A 16,721-nucleotide genomic window follows, 5' to 3' on the forward strand; every position below is an offset into this window, starting at 1 on the left:
GAAGGCTGAGGCGGAAGGATCGCCGGAGCCCAGCAGGTCAAGGCTGCAGTGGCCGCTCCCCGTCTGGGTGAGAGTGAGACTCCAACTCAAAAAAAAAAAAGAAAAATAATGTATACATTATGACTATTATAGAGATCAAAGAATGATTACAACTCTGAAAAATCTTAATATTAGCTACATAAATTTCCACAAATATCTCCACCTCCTTTCTCTAAAACACATTAATATAAGAAAACAAAATTTTTAAAATCAAATCTATATCAAGACTTCGATGCAAAAAGGCCTAAAGAACCTGCAGACATTTATTTTGACTTATATCAGAGTATAACCAATTAGTGAATTAAAACGAGCAGTGGGCTTATTCTTTTTACTAAATATAATCAACATTTATAATCTTAACAATGACAGACCATCATGGTATTCAGTTCTACTTACCCCAAGGGTTTTGGTTTGTGTGTATCTAAGGAGTGCAACTGACATCGCTTATTCTTCTTACTTTTTGGAATAGCATCTATCATGTCATTTAGTTTGGACCTAATTAGAAATAAACCATTAAGGGTTTAATTAATATTCAATTTTCTTTCAAATTTTAAAATCTTTATTTACTGCCTTTTAGAGAGAGAGAAGTATATTTAAAGTATTATAGACACATCACTTATTTTGAAAATGTCTCATCAAATTCTAACCCCGTCAAAAATGTTGAAAAAGACCTGCCCTAGTCAACATATTTTCTCCCCCAGACTATATCTGTCTCACTCATCTCTGTTGCCCCACTGTATCTAGCAGTATTTTATGACTACTGTTACCCAACACTCAGTCATCTTCCCTTGCCCAACCATTATGTAAATATACCAGGAAAGGTGGCATGCACATGTAGTCCCAGCTACATGGGAGGCGGATCCCCTGGGCTGGATCACTTGAGCCCAGGGGTTTGGGGTTAGCCTGGGCAACAGAATAAAACCCTATCCCTAAAAAAATAATAAAAATAACAAAAAAACCCACAGAACGTTATGTAAATGCAAAATATCCTTGAAGAGGAACCATCAACAGATATTTTATGCAAATACAGAATATGTACTGATATTATCCATACCCTTCATCTAACCAATGAGCAAAGCCTATCAACTCTAACTTCTAAATATATCTAGAATCAGGCCAAGTGCAGTGGTTCATACCTGTAATCCAGCACTTTGGGAGGCCAAGGCAGGAGGATTGTTTAAGGCCAGGAGTTTGACACCAGCCTGGGCAACATATCAAGACCCCGTCTATACAAAAATTTAAAAAATTAGCCGGTTGTGGTGGCATGTGCCTGTAGCGCTAGCCACTTGGGTGGCTGAGGTGGAAGAATCACTTGAGCCTAGGAAGTCAAGACTTAAGCAAACTATGACTCTATAACTGCACCACTGCACTCTAGCCTGGGTGACAGAGTGAGACCCTGTCTAAAAAAAAAAAACATCCGGGCGCAGTGGCTCAAACCTGTAATCACAGTACTATGGGAGGCCAAGGCAACAGGATTGCCTAAGCTCAGGGGTTCAGGATCAGCCTGGGTAACTTGGTAAGACCTCGTCTCTACAATAAATCAAAAAATCAGCCAGGCACGGTAGCGTGCACCTGTAGCTCCAGCTACCTGGAAGGCTGAGGTGGAAGGACTGCCTAAGCCCAGCAGGTCGAGGCTGCGGTGGCCATGAGCTGCGAGCCACTGCACTCCAGGCTGGGTGACAGAGTGAGACCCTTACTCAAAAAAAAAAAAAAAAAAAAAAATCAATCAATCTAGAATCAAATCACTTCTTATCACCTGAGTCATTATCATCCTTATTCAACCTACCAACCTCTAGTCAACTGGAATAGCGGCCTGTCAAACAGTCTCCTTCCTGCCTCCAGCTGCCCTTTACATTCTAGGCTTCACTCAATAGCTAGAATGATGTTTTCAAAATACAAATTAGATTACGCTATTCCTCTGTTCAAAACGCTCCAAGGCTTTTTTTCTCAGGTGGAGTAAAAAAAATCTCTAAATAGGAAAACCTCAAGGTTTAACGTCTAGACCTCTTCTTCTTTTCCTGCTAATATTCTCCAAACGACACAAATATATGCTCTAAACCAGACTCTTCTTTTTGAGTTGAAGTCTAACTCTGTCGCCCAGACTGGAGTGCAGTGGCATACTCCCAGCCACTGCAGCCTCGACCTGCTGGGCTCCAGCGATCCTTCTGCCTCAGCATTCCAAGTAGCTGGAATTACAGGCACACGCTACCAAGTCCGGCTAATTTTTTGATTTATTGTAGAGATGAGGTCTTGCCAAGTTACCCAGGTGGGTCTCGAACCCGTGGGCTCAGGCAATCCACTCACCTCGGCCTCCCAAAGTGTGGGATTACAGGTTGAACCACCGAGCCCAGCTTAAACCAGACTTTTGAACTCTACTTGGACATTCAATTGGTATTTCAAGGTTAACATATCCAAAAGTGAGCTCTAAAAAATTACTTCTCTCAGTATTGCCCATCTCAGTAAACGAAAACCATCTGTCTGTTCTTTAGACCACAGATCTAAAACTCATCTTGATGCTCTCCCTCACAACCAAGCTATTGAAAAATCATGCCAGCTGGGCTCGGTGGCTCAGCCTGTAATCCCGTGCTTTGGGAGGCCGAGGTGAGTGGACTGCCTGAGCCCGCGGGTTCGAGACCCGCCTGGGCAACTTGGTGAGACCTCATCTCTACAATAAATCAAAAATTAGCCGGGCGTGGTTGCGCACGCCTGTAGTTCCAGCTACTTGGAAGGTTGAGGCGAAAGGATCGCTGGAGCCCAGCAAGTCAAGGCTGTGGTAGCCGGGAGCAGCCACTGCACTCCAGTCCGGGTGACAGAGTGAGACTCTAACTCAAAAAAAAAATCATGCCAGCTCATTCCTCAAAATACATCCAGCATCCTACCACTTCTCACTATCTCCACAGCCACCACCATTCTCAATATAGAGGTCAAAGTAAGCTCAGTGTCACTCATCTGCTCAAAACCTTCCCAAAGCTTTTCACCTCATTCAGGGTAAAAACAAATGACCTCAGAACAACCGACAAGGAAGGCACTATATGAATGGACCTTTTATTACTCTTCTGACATTTTCTTTTATTACTGTTCCCTTCTTTCAACTGGCTCCAGCCACAACGGCTTCCTTGCTATTCCTCAAACATGCCAATAAAACCACAGCCTCTGAACCTTTACACCTGCTCTTCCTTCTCTGCCTTGCCCCAGTTATCTACATGATTTGTTCACTCACTTCATTCAAGTCTGTATTCATCTTATCAGAGAGGCCTTCCCTGATCACCCTTCATATTAATTCTACTTCCCTTCTCTATCCTCCTTACTGGTTTTTCTTTGTAACTTATCATACCTGACAAATTATATATTTGCTTAGAATCTGCCTCTCCCCACATGAGAACAGAAACTTTACATTCACTAGTATACAGACATTGCTCAATAAAATTGCTGAGTTAAACTCAATCTTTTCACCAACCAAATTTATAAGAAAAGCTACCACTGTCACCAAGTTGTTTAACACTTTAACAAACCCATTTTCTCCTAACTGATTAATTATACTTACCCATGTACATAAAATAATGTATAAAGCTTCTTTGCATCAGTCATGCAGCTTCGAGTTACAGACAGGACTCCCTTGGGTCCTACTGTCAGAGGTTCAAGGGCAGGATTTCCAGACTCCACAAGCTGGGAAAAGAGGCGCTCCACACTGCGACGACAACCAACACATGGGACGAGCTGAGAAAGTGCGCTCAAGACTTCACGTGATGTCACCACCATGGCAATGCTAAGATCTTGTTGCTTAAGCATACTATGTCGCTGAGAGAAAGAGGAAAATAAAATGAAGAAGAGTCCTTTAAAAAGACATAAAGTTACGCTTTCATCATTATTGGTTCCTATATAGCCTTGTGCAGTAAATACAACCTAGGCAGGACTTGCCACCTCTATCTGCAACTGAGTCATAAAGGCAAGGAAGGCAGCCTTGTTCACGCCACTGTGAGTTTGCTGCACAAATTCCCCTGTTTTAGAATCTAAGGTATAAAAAAACCTTACTTAGTATTCCAGAGCTAAGCAGTATGTGCCCCAGCATAGCAAAAAGAAGCCCTGCATCTAGAAATGCAGAACTGGTTCAATGAGTATTAAGCCTAGTACTCTCACTTAAAAAAAATAAGTAGGAAAGAAAGAAAAAAATAAAGACAATGCAGCTTTACTGTGTCTCTTTTTCAGTTGTTAACACACGACATTTAGCTATAGGAGTCAAGTTAGGAAGGTGACCATGTAGAGCAGAAATTGTCAATCCAGAGGTATGGATTAGCAGAAGAGACCAAGGCCTATCTTACCTATATAGGAGCCTGCAGAGAGTAACTAACAATGCTGGGGCATATGAATGTTATCTGTTGGTAATGACAAGGTAGAAAAATGACTGAGAACTACTAAAGAAAAGAGCAAAACTCTAGTAAGTAACTTCTACTTGATAGAGTTATAGTTACACTACAAATTTTTTTTAGACAGAGCTTCACTGCTGCCCAGACTGGAGTGCATTGCAACCAGAACTCCTGGGCTCAAGCAATTCTTCTGCCTCAACATTCTGAGTAGCTAGGACTATGGTCACAAGCCACCATGCCCAGATAATTTATCTATTTATTTTTTTGTAGAAACAGGGTCTCACAATGTTGTCTAGGCTGGTCTCAAACTTTTGGCCTCAAGGAACCCTCCCTCCTCAGCCTCCCAAAATGCTGGGATTACAGATATGAGCCACCATGCCTGGCCCTGCACTACAATTAACACTTTCAGATTTACCAAAAACTTTGGGAAAGTAGGATAATTCCCAAGAAGCATTTTCTCCCATTTACCATTAACCTTTCAAAGTTTTCCCTAAAAGTAGAAGAATCTGGAAATAAACTAACAAGTTATCTTCCAATATCTTAATTATAGTCAGCCTTCCATATCCAAGGGTTCCATATCTGTGGATTCCACCAACTGAGGGTCAAAGACTAGGAGGAAAAAAAGGGTGGTTGTGTCTGTACTAAACATGTGAACTTTTTTTGTCATTAGTCCCCAAACAATACAACAATTACTTACATAGCATTTACACTGTGCTAGGTACTATAAGTAATCTAAAGATGCTTTAAAGTATATAGGAAGATGTACATAGGCTATATGCAAATCCTGTATCATTTTATATCAGGGACTTACATATTACGAATTTTGGTTTCTGTAGGGGTCCTGGAACCAATCCTCCACAGATACTGAGGAATGACTGTATAGTGATATTAAGTGTATTTATAAAGTATTATGCTATTTCTCAAAAATTAAATAACAATGAGAAAGTTCATAATATAAGATTAATTTGTTTGTACTCAACAAAACAATTACTATAGCAGAAAACCAACAAGTCCTTAATGAAAAGCTGTATAACCTATCTTCAAAAAATAGGGAAAGGCGGGAAGAAGTGGCTCAAGCCTGTAATCCCAGCACTATGGGAGCCCAAAACGAGAGGATTGTCTGAGTCCAAGGATTCATGACAAGCCTGGGCAACTTGATGAGACCTAATCTCTACAATAAGTAAAAAAAAAAAAAAAGACTAGCCAGGCTAAATAAATAAATAAATAACAGGGAAAGATCACCTGGTAAAATGAGAGCCCTATGGACATGTAAAATATTAACACAATACCACCAATTCTCTTTTACATAATAGGTACATAAATCAGGTACATAACTACATATATTTACTACAGCAATGGTTAAAAAAAAAAGCAATTTCAGTGCAATATTAACACCTAGGGAACCCTAGGTAAAACACAATACAGCTAAAATTTAAATGACTCTTTAAAACATATGCACACCACTAAAAACAATGATTAAAAAACTATTACCTGAATGAACTGCTTTAGCTGTGCACCATTATTTTGATGCCCATCAAGATTTAACACATTGTCAGGAAATTCCATCACCATCTTAAAATATAAACAGAAAAGAAATCAATTATTTTATCCCCTCTAAGCACATTATAAAGCCTATTGTATAAACTCATAGATAGGATAGAAATAGCTCCCTAAAAGACAGATTTGCCCCCTCCCCCCAAAAAAAATTAAAAAGAAAAAAATTCAAGCATACAAGTTTCTAAAGTCAGAATGGTACAGTCATTAGGAGCAAGGATACTGAAGTCAGGCAGTTCAAACACAAGCTCTGCCACTTACAGTCTATGTCATAACTCTAGACAAGTTACTTAGCCTGTCTGATTATCAATTTTCTCATTTGTAAAATGAAATCAATAATTGGCGGGGCTTGGTGGCTCAGCCTGTAATCCCGCACTTTGGGAGGCCGAGATGAGTGGATTGCCTAAGCCCACGGGTTCGAGACCCACCTGGGCAGCCTGGCGAGACCTCATCTCTACAATAAATCAAAAATCAGCTGGGCATGGTAGCACACGCCTGTAGTTCCAGCTACTTAGAAGGCTGAGGCGGAAGGATCACTGGGGCCCAGCAGGTCGAGGCTGCAGTGACCAGGAGCGGCCACTGCACTCCAGTCTGGGTGACAGAGAGAGACTCCAACTCAAAAAAAAAAAAAAAAAAAAGAAATCAATAATTTATAATATATATAACACACTGTTACTGCAAAGATTAAATTATACTTTAAAGGATTCATTGCAGTGGCCAGTAATTAATTAATAAATGAAATAACCTAGTATTTTTAGTTACTCCTCTTAACTATGAAATATAATCTTATAACTGTTCTAAAAATATCTATATATGTATATATCTATATATCTTAGAACAGTACCTGACACATAGTAAATGCCTGCTCTACTTAGGAACAAAAAGAGCACACTGAGATTTTCAATGATCAAAATGCACTACCAGAGGAAGAGGAATATGAAACTTAAGGATGCTTCAGTATGTCACATAATGAGAATCTGCTGTTGTTTTTTGAGTCAGAGTCTCACTCTATCATCCAGGCCGGAATACAGTGGCATGCTCATCACCACTGCAGCCTCAACCTGCAGGGCTCAGGCAATCCTTCTGTCTCAGTCTTCCAAGTAGCTGGAATCATAGGAATATGCCACCACACCTGGTTAATTATTTGATCTAGTATGGAGATGAGGTCTTTCCAAGTTATCCAGACTGGTCTCAAACCCCTGGGCTCAGGCAATCCTCTCGCCTTTGCCTCCAAAAGTGCTGGCATTACAGGTGTGAGCCACCGCGCCTGGCAGGAATTTATAGTTAGCACATTTTACTGATCTGTCACCACCAAAAGATTTTAAGTAGTAGCATAGTTATGTATCACTAAGAAAAGAGCTATTTTAACTGTAAGATGTCATCAACTTAAAGAAACATTCCAATTTCAGAGATGTTAAAATGTGGGGAAAAAAGTATGCCTCTAAAACAATGAAAGTTACACATATCTTACATATATCTTAATTAAAACATTGTTAAAGATATCAAACATATAGTACACTAAGACAAACTATTTCCACATAACAAGGGCCACAAATGCCTACATACCCAAAGAGTAAAGTCAGGACAGAGACTCATCTAAAGCAAAAACAAAAACCAAAAAATCTCTACATAGTTGAATGTGATCTTAAAAAGATCCCTCCCTTCCCCAACCAGCACCACAAAGACTTGCTTCTATAAAGGATGTGATCACTCCTTTCCCTCCCCATTAGACAGATTTAAAAGATGATTCTTCTAATAATAAACTGAGGCCTCATTAACAACCAAAGCCAAGTGTAAGCAATAGATCCAAGATCTTTTCTTGATTTGACAAAGGAGAAATACTATGGGTACAGACAATGATGCAAACACCAACTTAACAATCCAGAGCACTTCACTGCATTTCACAGAAGCAAAAACTGCATGTACAATATGATGCAAATTTTTATAAGTACATATTTTATCTTACAAAAAAAGAAAATACATAATATATTAGATGTGGCTATCTCTAGGTAGTGGGATGACAGATGACTTTTCTTTACTATATTTCCCAAAGTTATTACAATGCACACATACAATTTGTTATTGGGGGGGGGAGGGAGAGTTAAAGTTCCTTGCTTCTAATTCTATATTCATTACACCACGTTTAAAGACATGCTTCCATCTCAATAGCTTTTCCTGATTTGGAAGTTTCTTCTTCATATGTATAGATGAAATGTCCAAATCTCATAGGTTCAAGAATCAATTATCCAATTTTTAGGTTTACTGACCCTGATATCTGGTTTATAGTTTCCCTTCTCAGTCATCTTATTGATCTCTCCAAAAGGTGATGATATTATATAAGAAAACACTTTACACATACTAGGAATTGTTATAAGCACTTTCATATATTAACTTTACCAACAGTACAAAGCTAAACTAAAGTCAAGACTGGGCATGGAGCCGGGCTCGGTGGCTCAGCCTGTAATCCCGTGCCTTTGGGAGGCTGAGGTAAGTGGACTGCCTGAGCCCGCGGGTTCAAGACCCGCCTGGGCAACTTGGCGAGACCTCATCTCTACAATAAATCAAAAATTAGCGGGTGTAGTAGCGCGCGCCTGTAGTTCCAGCTACCTGGAAGGCTGAGGCAGAAGGAGCACCGGAGCCCAGCAGGTCGAGGCTGCGGTGGCCGGGAGCGGCCACTGCACTCCAGTCTGGGTGACAGAGTGAGACTCCAACTCAAAAAAAAAAGACTAGGCATGATGGCTCACACCAGTAATCCCAGTACTTTGGAGGGTCATGGTGGGAGGATCATTTGAGTCAAGGAGTTCTAGACAACACAGCAAGACCTCATCTCTATAAAAATTAAAAAATAAGCCAGGTGTGGTGGTGCATACCTGTGGTCCCAGCTTCTCGGGAGGCTGAGGTGGAAGGACTGCCTGAGAAATTGAGGCTGCAGTGAGCTATGATTATGCCACCGCACTCCAGCCTAGGCAACAGAGTGAGACCACTACTAAAAAAATAAACAAAAAAACTAAAGTCACTAGTCTACTTTAATGCTGTAGCTACAAATGATCTGGTGAGGATGACTGAAATAGGCAAAATATCTAATGATTCATAATGTCCCACTGTATTTATTGTAATTAATACAGTCTACGCAAACTAAAAAATAATAACAATAAACCTAGTATTAGAAATCCTGGCCCAAAAATTGAGAAAGAATTAAAATAGTTAATAGTTCAGTTAATTCACATTATGTTTTCTGGAATCATCAAAGGGTTTAAGACACAAAGAAATTTAATTGTCAAGTCATTAAAAAGGTGTAGGATACTTTTTGAACCACGTAACTCAACATAACACTGTGGGCCCACTCCAGTCCTACCATTTAAGCAGCAAACACCTTGATTTGCATTTTCATTTGTTTGATAGAAATATACTTTTACTATATACCAATAACCACAATTTAAAAAAAGAAAAAAATTAAGACAATTACTTATAATGTCTTAAGATTAAGGCTATCAATTTAAGAAACATTTAAAAAATATTCCTTATTTAACCAAATCAAAGTCTCTCTAGGATGGTTCTCACATGAAATCCTAAATTTTGATTATTTTTATTCTGATCAACTGTTTTAAAAATTAAAGCGGCCAGGCACAATGGCTGTTGCCTGTAATACCAGCACTTGGGAGGCAAAGCGAGAGGACTACCTAAAAGCCCAGGGGTCAGAGACTAGTCTAGGCAACTTGGTGAGACCTTGCCTCTACAAGAAATTTTTAAAAAATTAGGTGGGCAGGGTGGTATGCATCTATAGTTCCAGCTACTTGGGAGGCAGAAGGATAGCCTGAGCCCAGCAGGTCAAGGCTGCTGTGACTGTGAGCGTGCCACTGCACTCCAGCCTAGGAGGCAGAGTGAGACTCCGACTCAAAAATAAGTAAATAAATAAATAAACAAAATTAAAGCAAAAGAAAACAATTAAAATTAGGGCAGAAGTCAAAGAACACATCTAACACACTGAAACCTACCAGTTTATTTGTAAAAATCATGCATAATACCTGCTTTGGGAGCTCTTTTTAAAAAGTCAATAAGCAACAGGGTTAAGACTTTTAAAAAACAAACAACTCATCTCAGATCATCTCACTTTTATCTAACTAGTATAGAAAATGTGAAGATCTAATCTATTTCGGTATCTTTCCCAGGTTTCATCAGGTTAACTAAGACTAAATTTTCTCTTGTATTTACTCCATATTACCCTGCCTAGAGAACACTAACACTAAATAATTACTGTCCTGGCCTTTCAAACACTGAGGACAATGGCTTACGTTTTACCTGTTTTCTGGCACATTATTATATGGTGTTTAATGTTTTAAGAGATGAAAATAAGAAAAAGGGGAAGAATGCAAGGAGGCTTGTGGCACTATTCCCCACCCCATTCTTTAAAACCACTTCCTTGACTTATCTTCAGATTCTAGGTTACCTGAAGGAAGAGTGGCCTGAAAAGTATTTCAGGTGTGGTTTCACAGAGGAATCACTAACATTCAGCTTCATACTGAAGTTGCCTATCAATAGCTTGCCAAAATTAGAACAAGTCATTGTGCTGCAATTATTGCTTTACAAAATTTATTGAATCCATTATCCACTTTCACTCTTTAAGTCTCTATCGTGGTTTCTCCTGACCACACACACACACACACAAATCAGTTTTTAGCTCATTCTCACAAGTTCTAACCAACGATACCAAGTTTGTACATATCAAAATCACTATCACTTTTTTATTCTTTTACTTTATCCACACAGCTCTTTGTAACATCTACCACCCTTGGTAAAAGTAAATGTTAAATCAAGAGTTGATAGAAACATTAAATGCTAAACTTCAACAAATGCTAAACTCCAAATCCCCAAGCAGATATGCTACCATTATCTTCGTCCTTTTTTCTTTTTTTTTTTTTTTTGAGGTGGAGTCTCACTCCGTCACCCAGGCTGGAGCGCAGTGGCACACTCATGGCCATCCCAGCATCCACCTCTTGGGCTCCGGTGATCAATTCCGCTTCAGCCTTCCAAGTAGCTGGAACTACAGGCGCGTGCTACCACACCCGGCTAATTTTTCTTTTTTTTTATTGTAGAGATGAGGTCTCACCATGTTGCCCAGGCTGGTCTTGAAATTGTGGGCTCAGGCAATCCTCTCGCCTTGGCCTCCCAAAGTGCTCGGATTACAGGTTTGAGCCACCATGCCCAGCCTGCTACCATTATCTTCTGAAGTCTAAAAACTCTTTTCAGAGGTTCTAGTCCATTTAGATTGGTTTGTATTAAGAAGGTAAATTGTTCCAAAAATAGTGTAGCAATTTGACAATATGTGCCAAAAACTTTATAACAGGTTCTTAAGCTTTGATCCAGTAATTGCACTTCTAAAAGCCTGAGAAAACATTTTAATGTAAAGATTTGTTCACTATTTATATTCCTTTTTTTTGAGTTGGAGTCTCACTGTCGCCCAGACTGGAGCGCAGTGGCCGCTCCCGGCCACCGCAGCCTCGATCTGCTGGGCTCCGGCAATCCTTCCACCTCAGCCTTCCAAGTAGCCGGAATTACAGGCATGCGCTACCACGCCCAGCTGATTTTTTGATTTATTGTAGAGATGAGGTCTCGCTGCCCAGGCAGGTCTCGAACCCACAGGCTCAGGCAATCCACTCACCTCAGCCTCCCAAAGGCGCGGGATTACAGGCTGAGCCACCGAGCCCGGCTCACTATTTATATTCTTATAGTCTTTTTTTTTTTTCAGTTGGAATCTCACTCTCTTGCCCAGGCTAGAGTGCAGTGGCATGCTTTCGGCCACCGCAGCCTCAACCTGCTGAGCTCGGGCAATCTTCCACCTCAGTCTTCCAGGTGCCCACCATGCCCAGCTAATTTTTTGATTTATTGTAGAGATGAGGTTTCGCCAGTTGCCCAGGCTGGTCTTAAACCCCTGAGATCAGGCAATCCTCTCACCTCTGCTTCCCAAAGTGCTGGGATTACAGGTATGAGCAACCGCTCCCACACTTATAGTTTATTCACAGCAAAAACTAGAACCACCTCTATGTCCACCAATGAAAGATTATTAAATTATGGCACATCATACAACAAAATATTACAGTCATTAAAGATGTTTAAGAATGATTAAGAAAAAATGCTATCAATATTACATTTAGTGAAAAAAGAAGGATATAAAATGTTACAGAAGACAATATATGAACTCTGCACCTATGAATGTCTCTGACTGGAATTACACCAAACTTTGCTAATCTCTGAAAGTATAATTAAGGATAATTTATTTTGCTTTGTTTTGTAGTTATTTTTCAAGATTTTATGTTTTTATTCTGTTCTTTTAAAAAACTACTTGCTTATTTTTCAAAGATGTCTCAAAGTAAAATCTATTCTGCTATTTTATAATTAAAACAACACAGGACAGGATTTTGGTCATGTAGAGTAACACCTAAATATTCCACCAGCTTACTTATTTGGGATTTTCTCAAATACACCTACATCAGCCCTGTATTCAGGTGTTAAAACATACTAAACAACCATATAAACCTTTTAAACATGGACACAACTTATCACAGAAAGGAGGAAGCTACTTCTTCACATGCAAGTTTCTTTCTTTTTCTTTTTGGAGTCTCACTCTGTCACCCAGACTGGAGTGCAGTGGTATGCTCCCGGCCACCGCAGCCTCGACCTGCTGGGCTCTGGCGCTCCTTCCGCCTCAGCCTTCCAAGTAGCTGGAACTACAGGCGCGCGCTACCACGCCCAGCTGATTTATTTTTTTTTTTTTTTTTGATTTATTGTGGAGATGAGGTCTCGCCAAGTTGCCCAGGTGGGTCTCAAACCCGTGGGCTCAGGCAATTCACTCACCTTGGCCTCCCAAGGCGCGGGTTTACAGGCTGAGCCACCAAGCCCCGCCGCACATGCAAGTTTCTTAATTTCACTTACACATCCAAGATAAAATCGCCAGTTTAATTATGGTTAGAGGTTTCAGTATCTTTTACTAAAATGATAAAATTTGTAACTGACTGTGAACTGTAAACACTGTAACTATACTGCAACATTTAGCTGCTTACAAGATTCTAAGACTATTACTTGAACTAAAGATCACACAATGTTTCCTCAGTGAATTACAGACTATCAACAGACCCATAAAAAACACAAACCTCCTCTATAGGCATCTTCTTTTCCCTTCCCTCTTCTCTTCTAACAAGTGTTTTGCTCTATAATTGCCCTTTAAGTAGTATTTAGTAGAATGATTCTGTAAGATACTTGTTTCTCTAGGTATGTCCTTGACAAGAATTCTCACTAACATTCATTCACTAATAGCATTCAGTAACTGTGCATAAATTCTAACACAAAGTAATAAAATGTCTCATCATTCCCTAGTAATAAAAACCCATTCTGATGCAAAGAAAAGCTGCACCTTTTCCTAAATAAAATGCTATTTTGATCATTAAATTAAGTAAGCTTAAATTTTATTTGCCTTAGTCACAAGTTCAGAGTACAATAAAAACAAAATTCAACCACCAGGTACAGCGCAAAATAAGTGCCATACTAAACCACAGTGCAAGATTAAATCTTTTTTGATGGAAAAATTTTGGAAATTCACATCATTGTGGAGAGAATACAGTACTAAAACACCTAACAAGCTGGCCATTTTAAAGTGCTGTATGACTGATGTATTAACGTGCTATATTCACATCAAAGATGATTATGTGAATATACAGATAATCAGTAAGTGTCTTTTTTTTTTTTTTGAGTTGGAGTCTCACTCTGTCACCCAGACTGGAGTGCAATGGCCGCTCCCGGCCACCGCAGCCTCAACCTGCTGGGCTCCAGCGATCCTTCCGCCTCTGCCTTCCGCGTAGCCGGAATTATAGGTGCGCGCTACCATGCCCGGCTAATTTTTTGATTTATTGTAGAGATGAGGTCTCGCCTGTCCAGGTGGGTCTCAAACCCGCGGGCTCAGGCAATCCACTCACCTCAGCCTCCCAAAGGCGCGGGATTACAGGCTGAGCCACCGAGCCCGGCCATCAGTAAGTGTCTTTTAAAATTTTGTAAATCTTATATCCAAACCCACTGAAATTTTTTTTTTTAACCTCAAAGCCATTCTGGGAGAATAAACCTAAAAGTTGGTATCAAACTATGGGCTTTAGGAAAGTGTTTATGTTGGCAAGGGAAAGAAGAAAGTAACAAATGAATTCGTATTCACACTGAATTCACACTGAGACATGCATCATTTAATTTGATAAGAGTGCTAGTTTTAACTATTTAAGATGTAAGTCCGGCCAGGCTCGGTGGCTCAGCCCATATAACCCCGTGCTTTGGGAGGCCGAGGTGAGTGAATTGCCTGAACCTACGGGTTCAAGTCCCACCTGGGCAACTTGGCAAGACCTCATCTCTACAATAAATCCCCCCCCCAAAAAAAAAATCAGCTGGGCGTGGTAGCGCGTGCCTGTAGTTCCAACTACTTGGAAGGCTGAGGCAGAAGGATTGCCGGAGCCCAGCAGGTCGAGGCTGCGGTGGCCGGGAGCGTGCTACTGCACTCCAGTCTAATGCATAAACTCTTTATATCAGACGAAATTATTCTACCTTTCTCCATGAAAAAAATGCACTTGGATTATTATAGATGCTGTCACTTTAAAAGTTCTAATAAATGAAGTCATTTAATAGCTTTTCTAATCCTTTTCAAAGTACTGCAGCTCAATCAGATCTTAATTGAGACTGGGAAACAGAAAGGCATACACTGGCATCTCTACAATGACTTGCAGTTTATAAAAAATTTGAAAAAATTTCAGTAGATATTTGCAAAAAAAATTTAGGAACAAAATCGATTAACTGCCTTGGAATGGAAAAGAAAAAGCCAAAGGTGATAAGATGAAAAGACTTAGCTGTATCTTAGCAAAATCACCAAACGTATAATCCAAAGCTTCAGCATCATCAAAATGCAGATTTCAAAAGATAATGAGAAAAGGTTCAATTAAATTCTTAAGAAACAGTGGCAAGCAACTGCACTCATTTCCTGTTCAGATTCAATTCAAATTTCAGCCATTTCCTTTTAAAGGAAATAGTATAGCAGCACAGGACAGAGGGTCTGTAATGCTATACTATCACCAACTCTAAAAAGGAAAAGTATCCAGAACTGAGTTTTGACTCAGGATGAGCAATCAGCTTTTTACAGAACTCTTATATATTCGATAATTTGGCTTCCTTATTTAAAAAAAAAAGAAAAAAAAGCTACCTGTAAACTAAGGAATAACTAAAGCCAAGAAAGCCCGTTTTGAAGAGTCATGGCCTAGCAATACAATCATTTCAAGAGTTGTAATGTACTAGCCAATACGAGACCATATACAATGAAATCAAATATTTTTAGTGGAATCTTTACTGTGGAAGAGCATGTCACTCTGCTCTCAGTAATTACGCTTATGCAGTGAGAGCTACAGTATTAAAATAGAATATATACAGGTAACAGTGCAGCTGCGACATTTCCAGGTAATTAAGCCTCCTCGAGGGTACGTGGTTTCTGTAAGGCATAGGCCTTAAACGCCCAAGATCCTTCAAGCCCTCTTAGAGGCGCGTGCTTTGGCAAAAATAGCATCTCCTAAGGAAAGAGGGTAAAGGAAGGAGGTTCAAAAGGTAAGGAAAATTTGGGGAAAGAGGAGTGCGTGTGCGAGGCTTGGGCTCGGAGCAGACAGAGGTTACCGACTAAGCCCTGCAAAGGCGAGTTCGCGGGGCCTGCCGGAGAGAAGGCCTCGCCTAAGAGTTGCAACACACTCTTTCTCCAGTGCGCAGCGCTCGGCCTGGGGGAGGGGGAGGAGGGGAAACAGCTGCCAGGGGAGCGGCGGGCCCAGCCCGGCCCGGCCCGCTCACCGTGAGGGTGTCGTCTATGTAGAGGGGAATCTGCCGCCTCTCGAAGGGGAACTCCTCCTCCCCGTCCCTGCACACTGCCACCAGTCGCGCCATCGTCCCCGACGCTGCCGTTGCCACCGTCACCACCTCCTCCCAGCTGCTGCTGCCGCCGCCGCCGCTGCTGCTCCTGCCGCTGCCGCTGCCGCCTCCTCCCAGCTTCTGCCTGCAACAGCCAAACCCCGCGAACGTAAGCACCCGCCGCCGCGCAGCACATTCGCCACGGGAGGAGGGAGCAGAGCCGGAGGGAACAGAAAAGCGGGCTGCGTTTCTCATCACCCGATTCCACACGCGCTCAGCCAATCAGCGTGGAGCAAGGCCGAGACCCGCCCCCTCGCGCCGCTCTCCCTCCCTTTACCCCCACCCCCCCGCCCGCCGCCGGCCTCCAGTCCGGGTCCAAAGGAGAGGCGGAAGGGACCGACCGGTTCGGGGGCTTCCCCCGCCCGTCACGGGAGTCCCGGCTCCAGGACCCCACCCCCGGCCTCAGCTCCACGACCCTGCTGCCGGCCTCCGGGTGTCCCCCGCCCAGAGCTGACCTGTCTCCTCCTTCCTTGGCGCGCCCCGCCCTGTCAGTCCCCGGGGCTGCAGTTGCCCAGCGCGACCCCGCCCCTGGGAGGGGTCGACCCAGCCAAGGCTCTGCGGAGTCTGGGGCGTGGGGAGGCTCAGACCCTTCCCTCACCCTCCTCGGAGGACGGCTGTCGGGTGTGACCTTCACCGATGTCGTGGTCGCCTCTTTGACCCCCACCTCTGCTCCCCGTTACCGGCTGACGAGGCCCGCGTCGGGGCCGGCCTGGGCGGGAGCGCGGCTACGAGTGCCGTTTCCTCTTCAGGCTCAGTCAGCCGCTCGCGCCACGGGGAGTGGGGGAGGGAGGG

General features: G+C 41.9%; 1 protein-coding gene across 1 annotated transcript in view; it reads right to left on the reverse strand.

Annotated features, from left to right (window-relative positions):
- Positions 1–16,121, reverse strand: part of LOC103252806 (gametogenetin-binding protein 2) — a 32,137-nt gene extending 16,016 nt beyond the window's left edge. Inside the window, exons 1-4 of the mRNA XM_021709301.1 lie at positions 15,813–16,121; positions 5,895–5,975; positions 3,584–3,837; positions 436–534 (exon numbers count right to left, since the gene is read on the reverse strand). Coding sequence (XP_021564976.1) covers positions 436–534; positions 3,584–3,837; positions 5,895–5,975; positions 15,813–15,905 — 527 coding nt within the window. The 5' untranslated portion in view covers positions 15,906–16,121. The remainder of the gene's footprint in view (positions 1–435; positions 535–3,583; positions 3,838–5,894; positions 5,976–15,812) is intronic.
- Positions 16,122–16,721: the final 600 nt, after the last annotated feature.

The sequence above is a fragment of the Carlito syrichta genome, unplaced genomic scaffold (assembly GCF_000164805.1).
Source record: "Carlito syrichta isolate Samal-C Ts95f unplaced genomic scaffold, Tarsius_syrichta-2.0.1 Scaffold171337, whole genome shotgun sequence".
Lineage (NCBI taxonomy): Eukaryota > Metazoa > Chordata > Mammalia > Primates > Tarsiidae > Carlito > Carlito syrichta.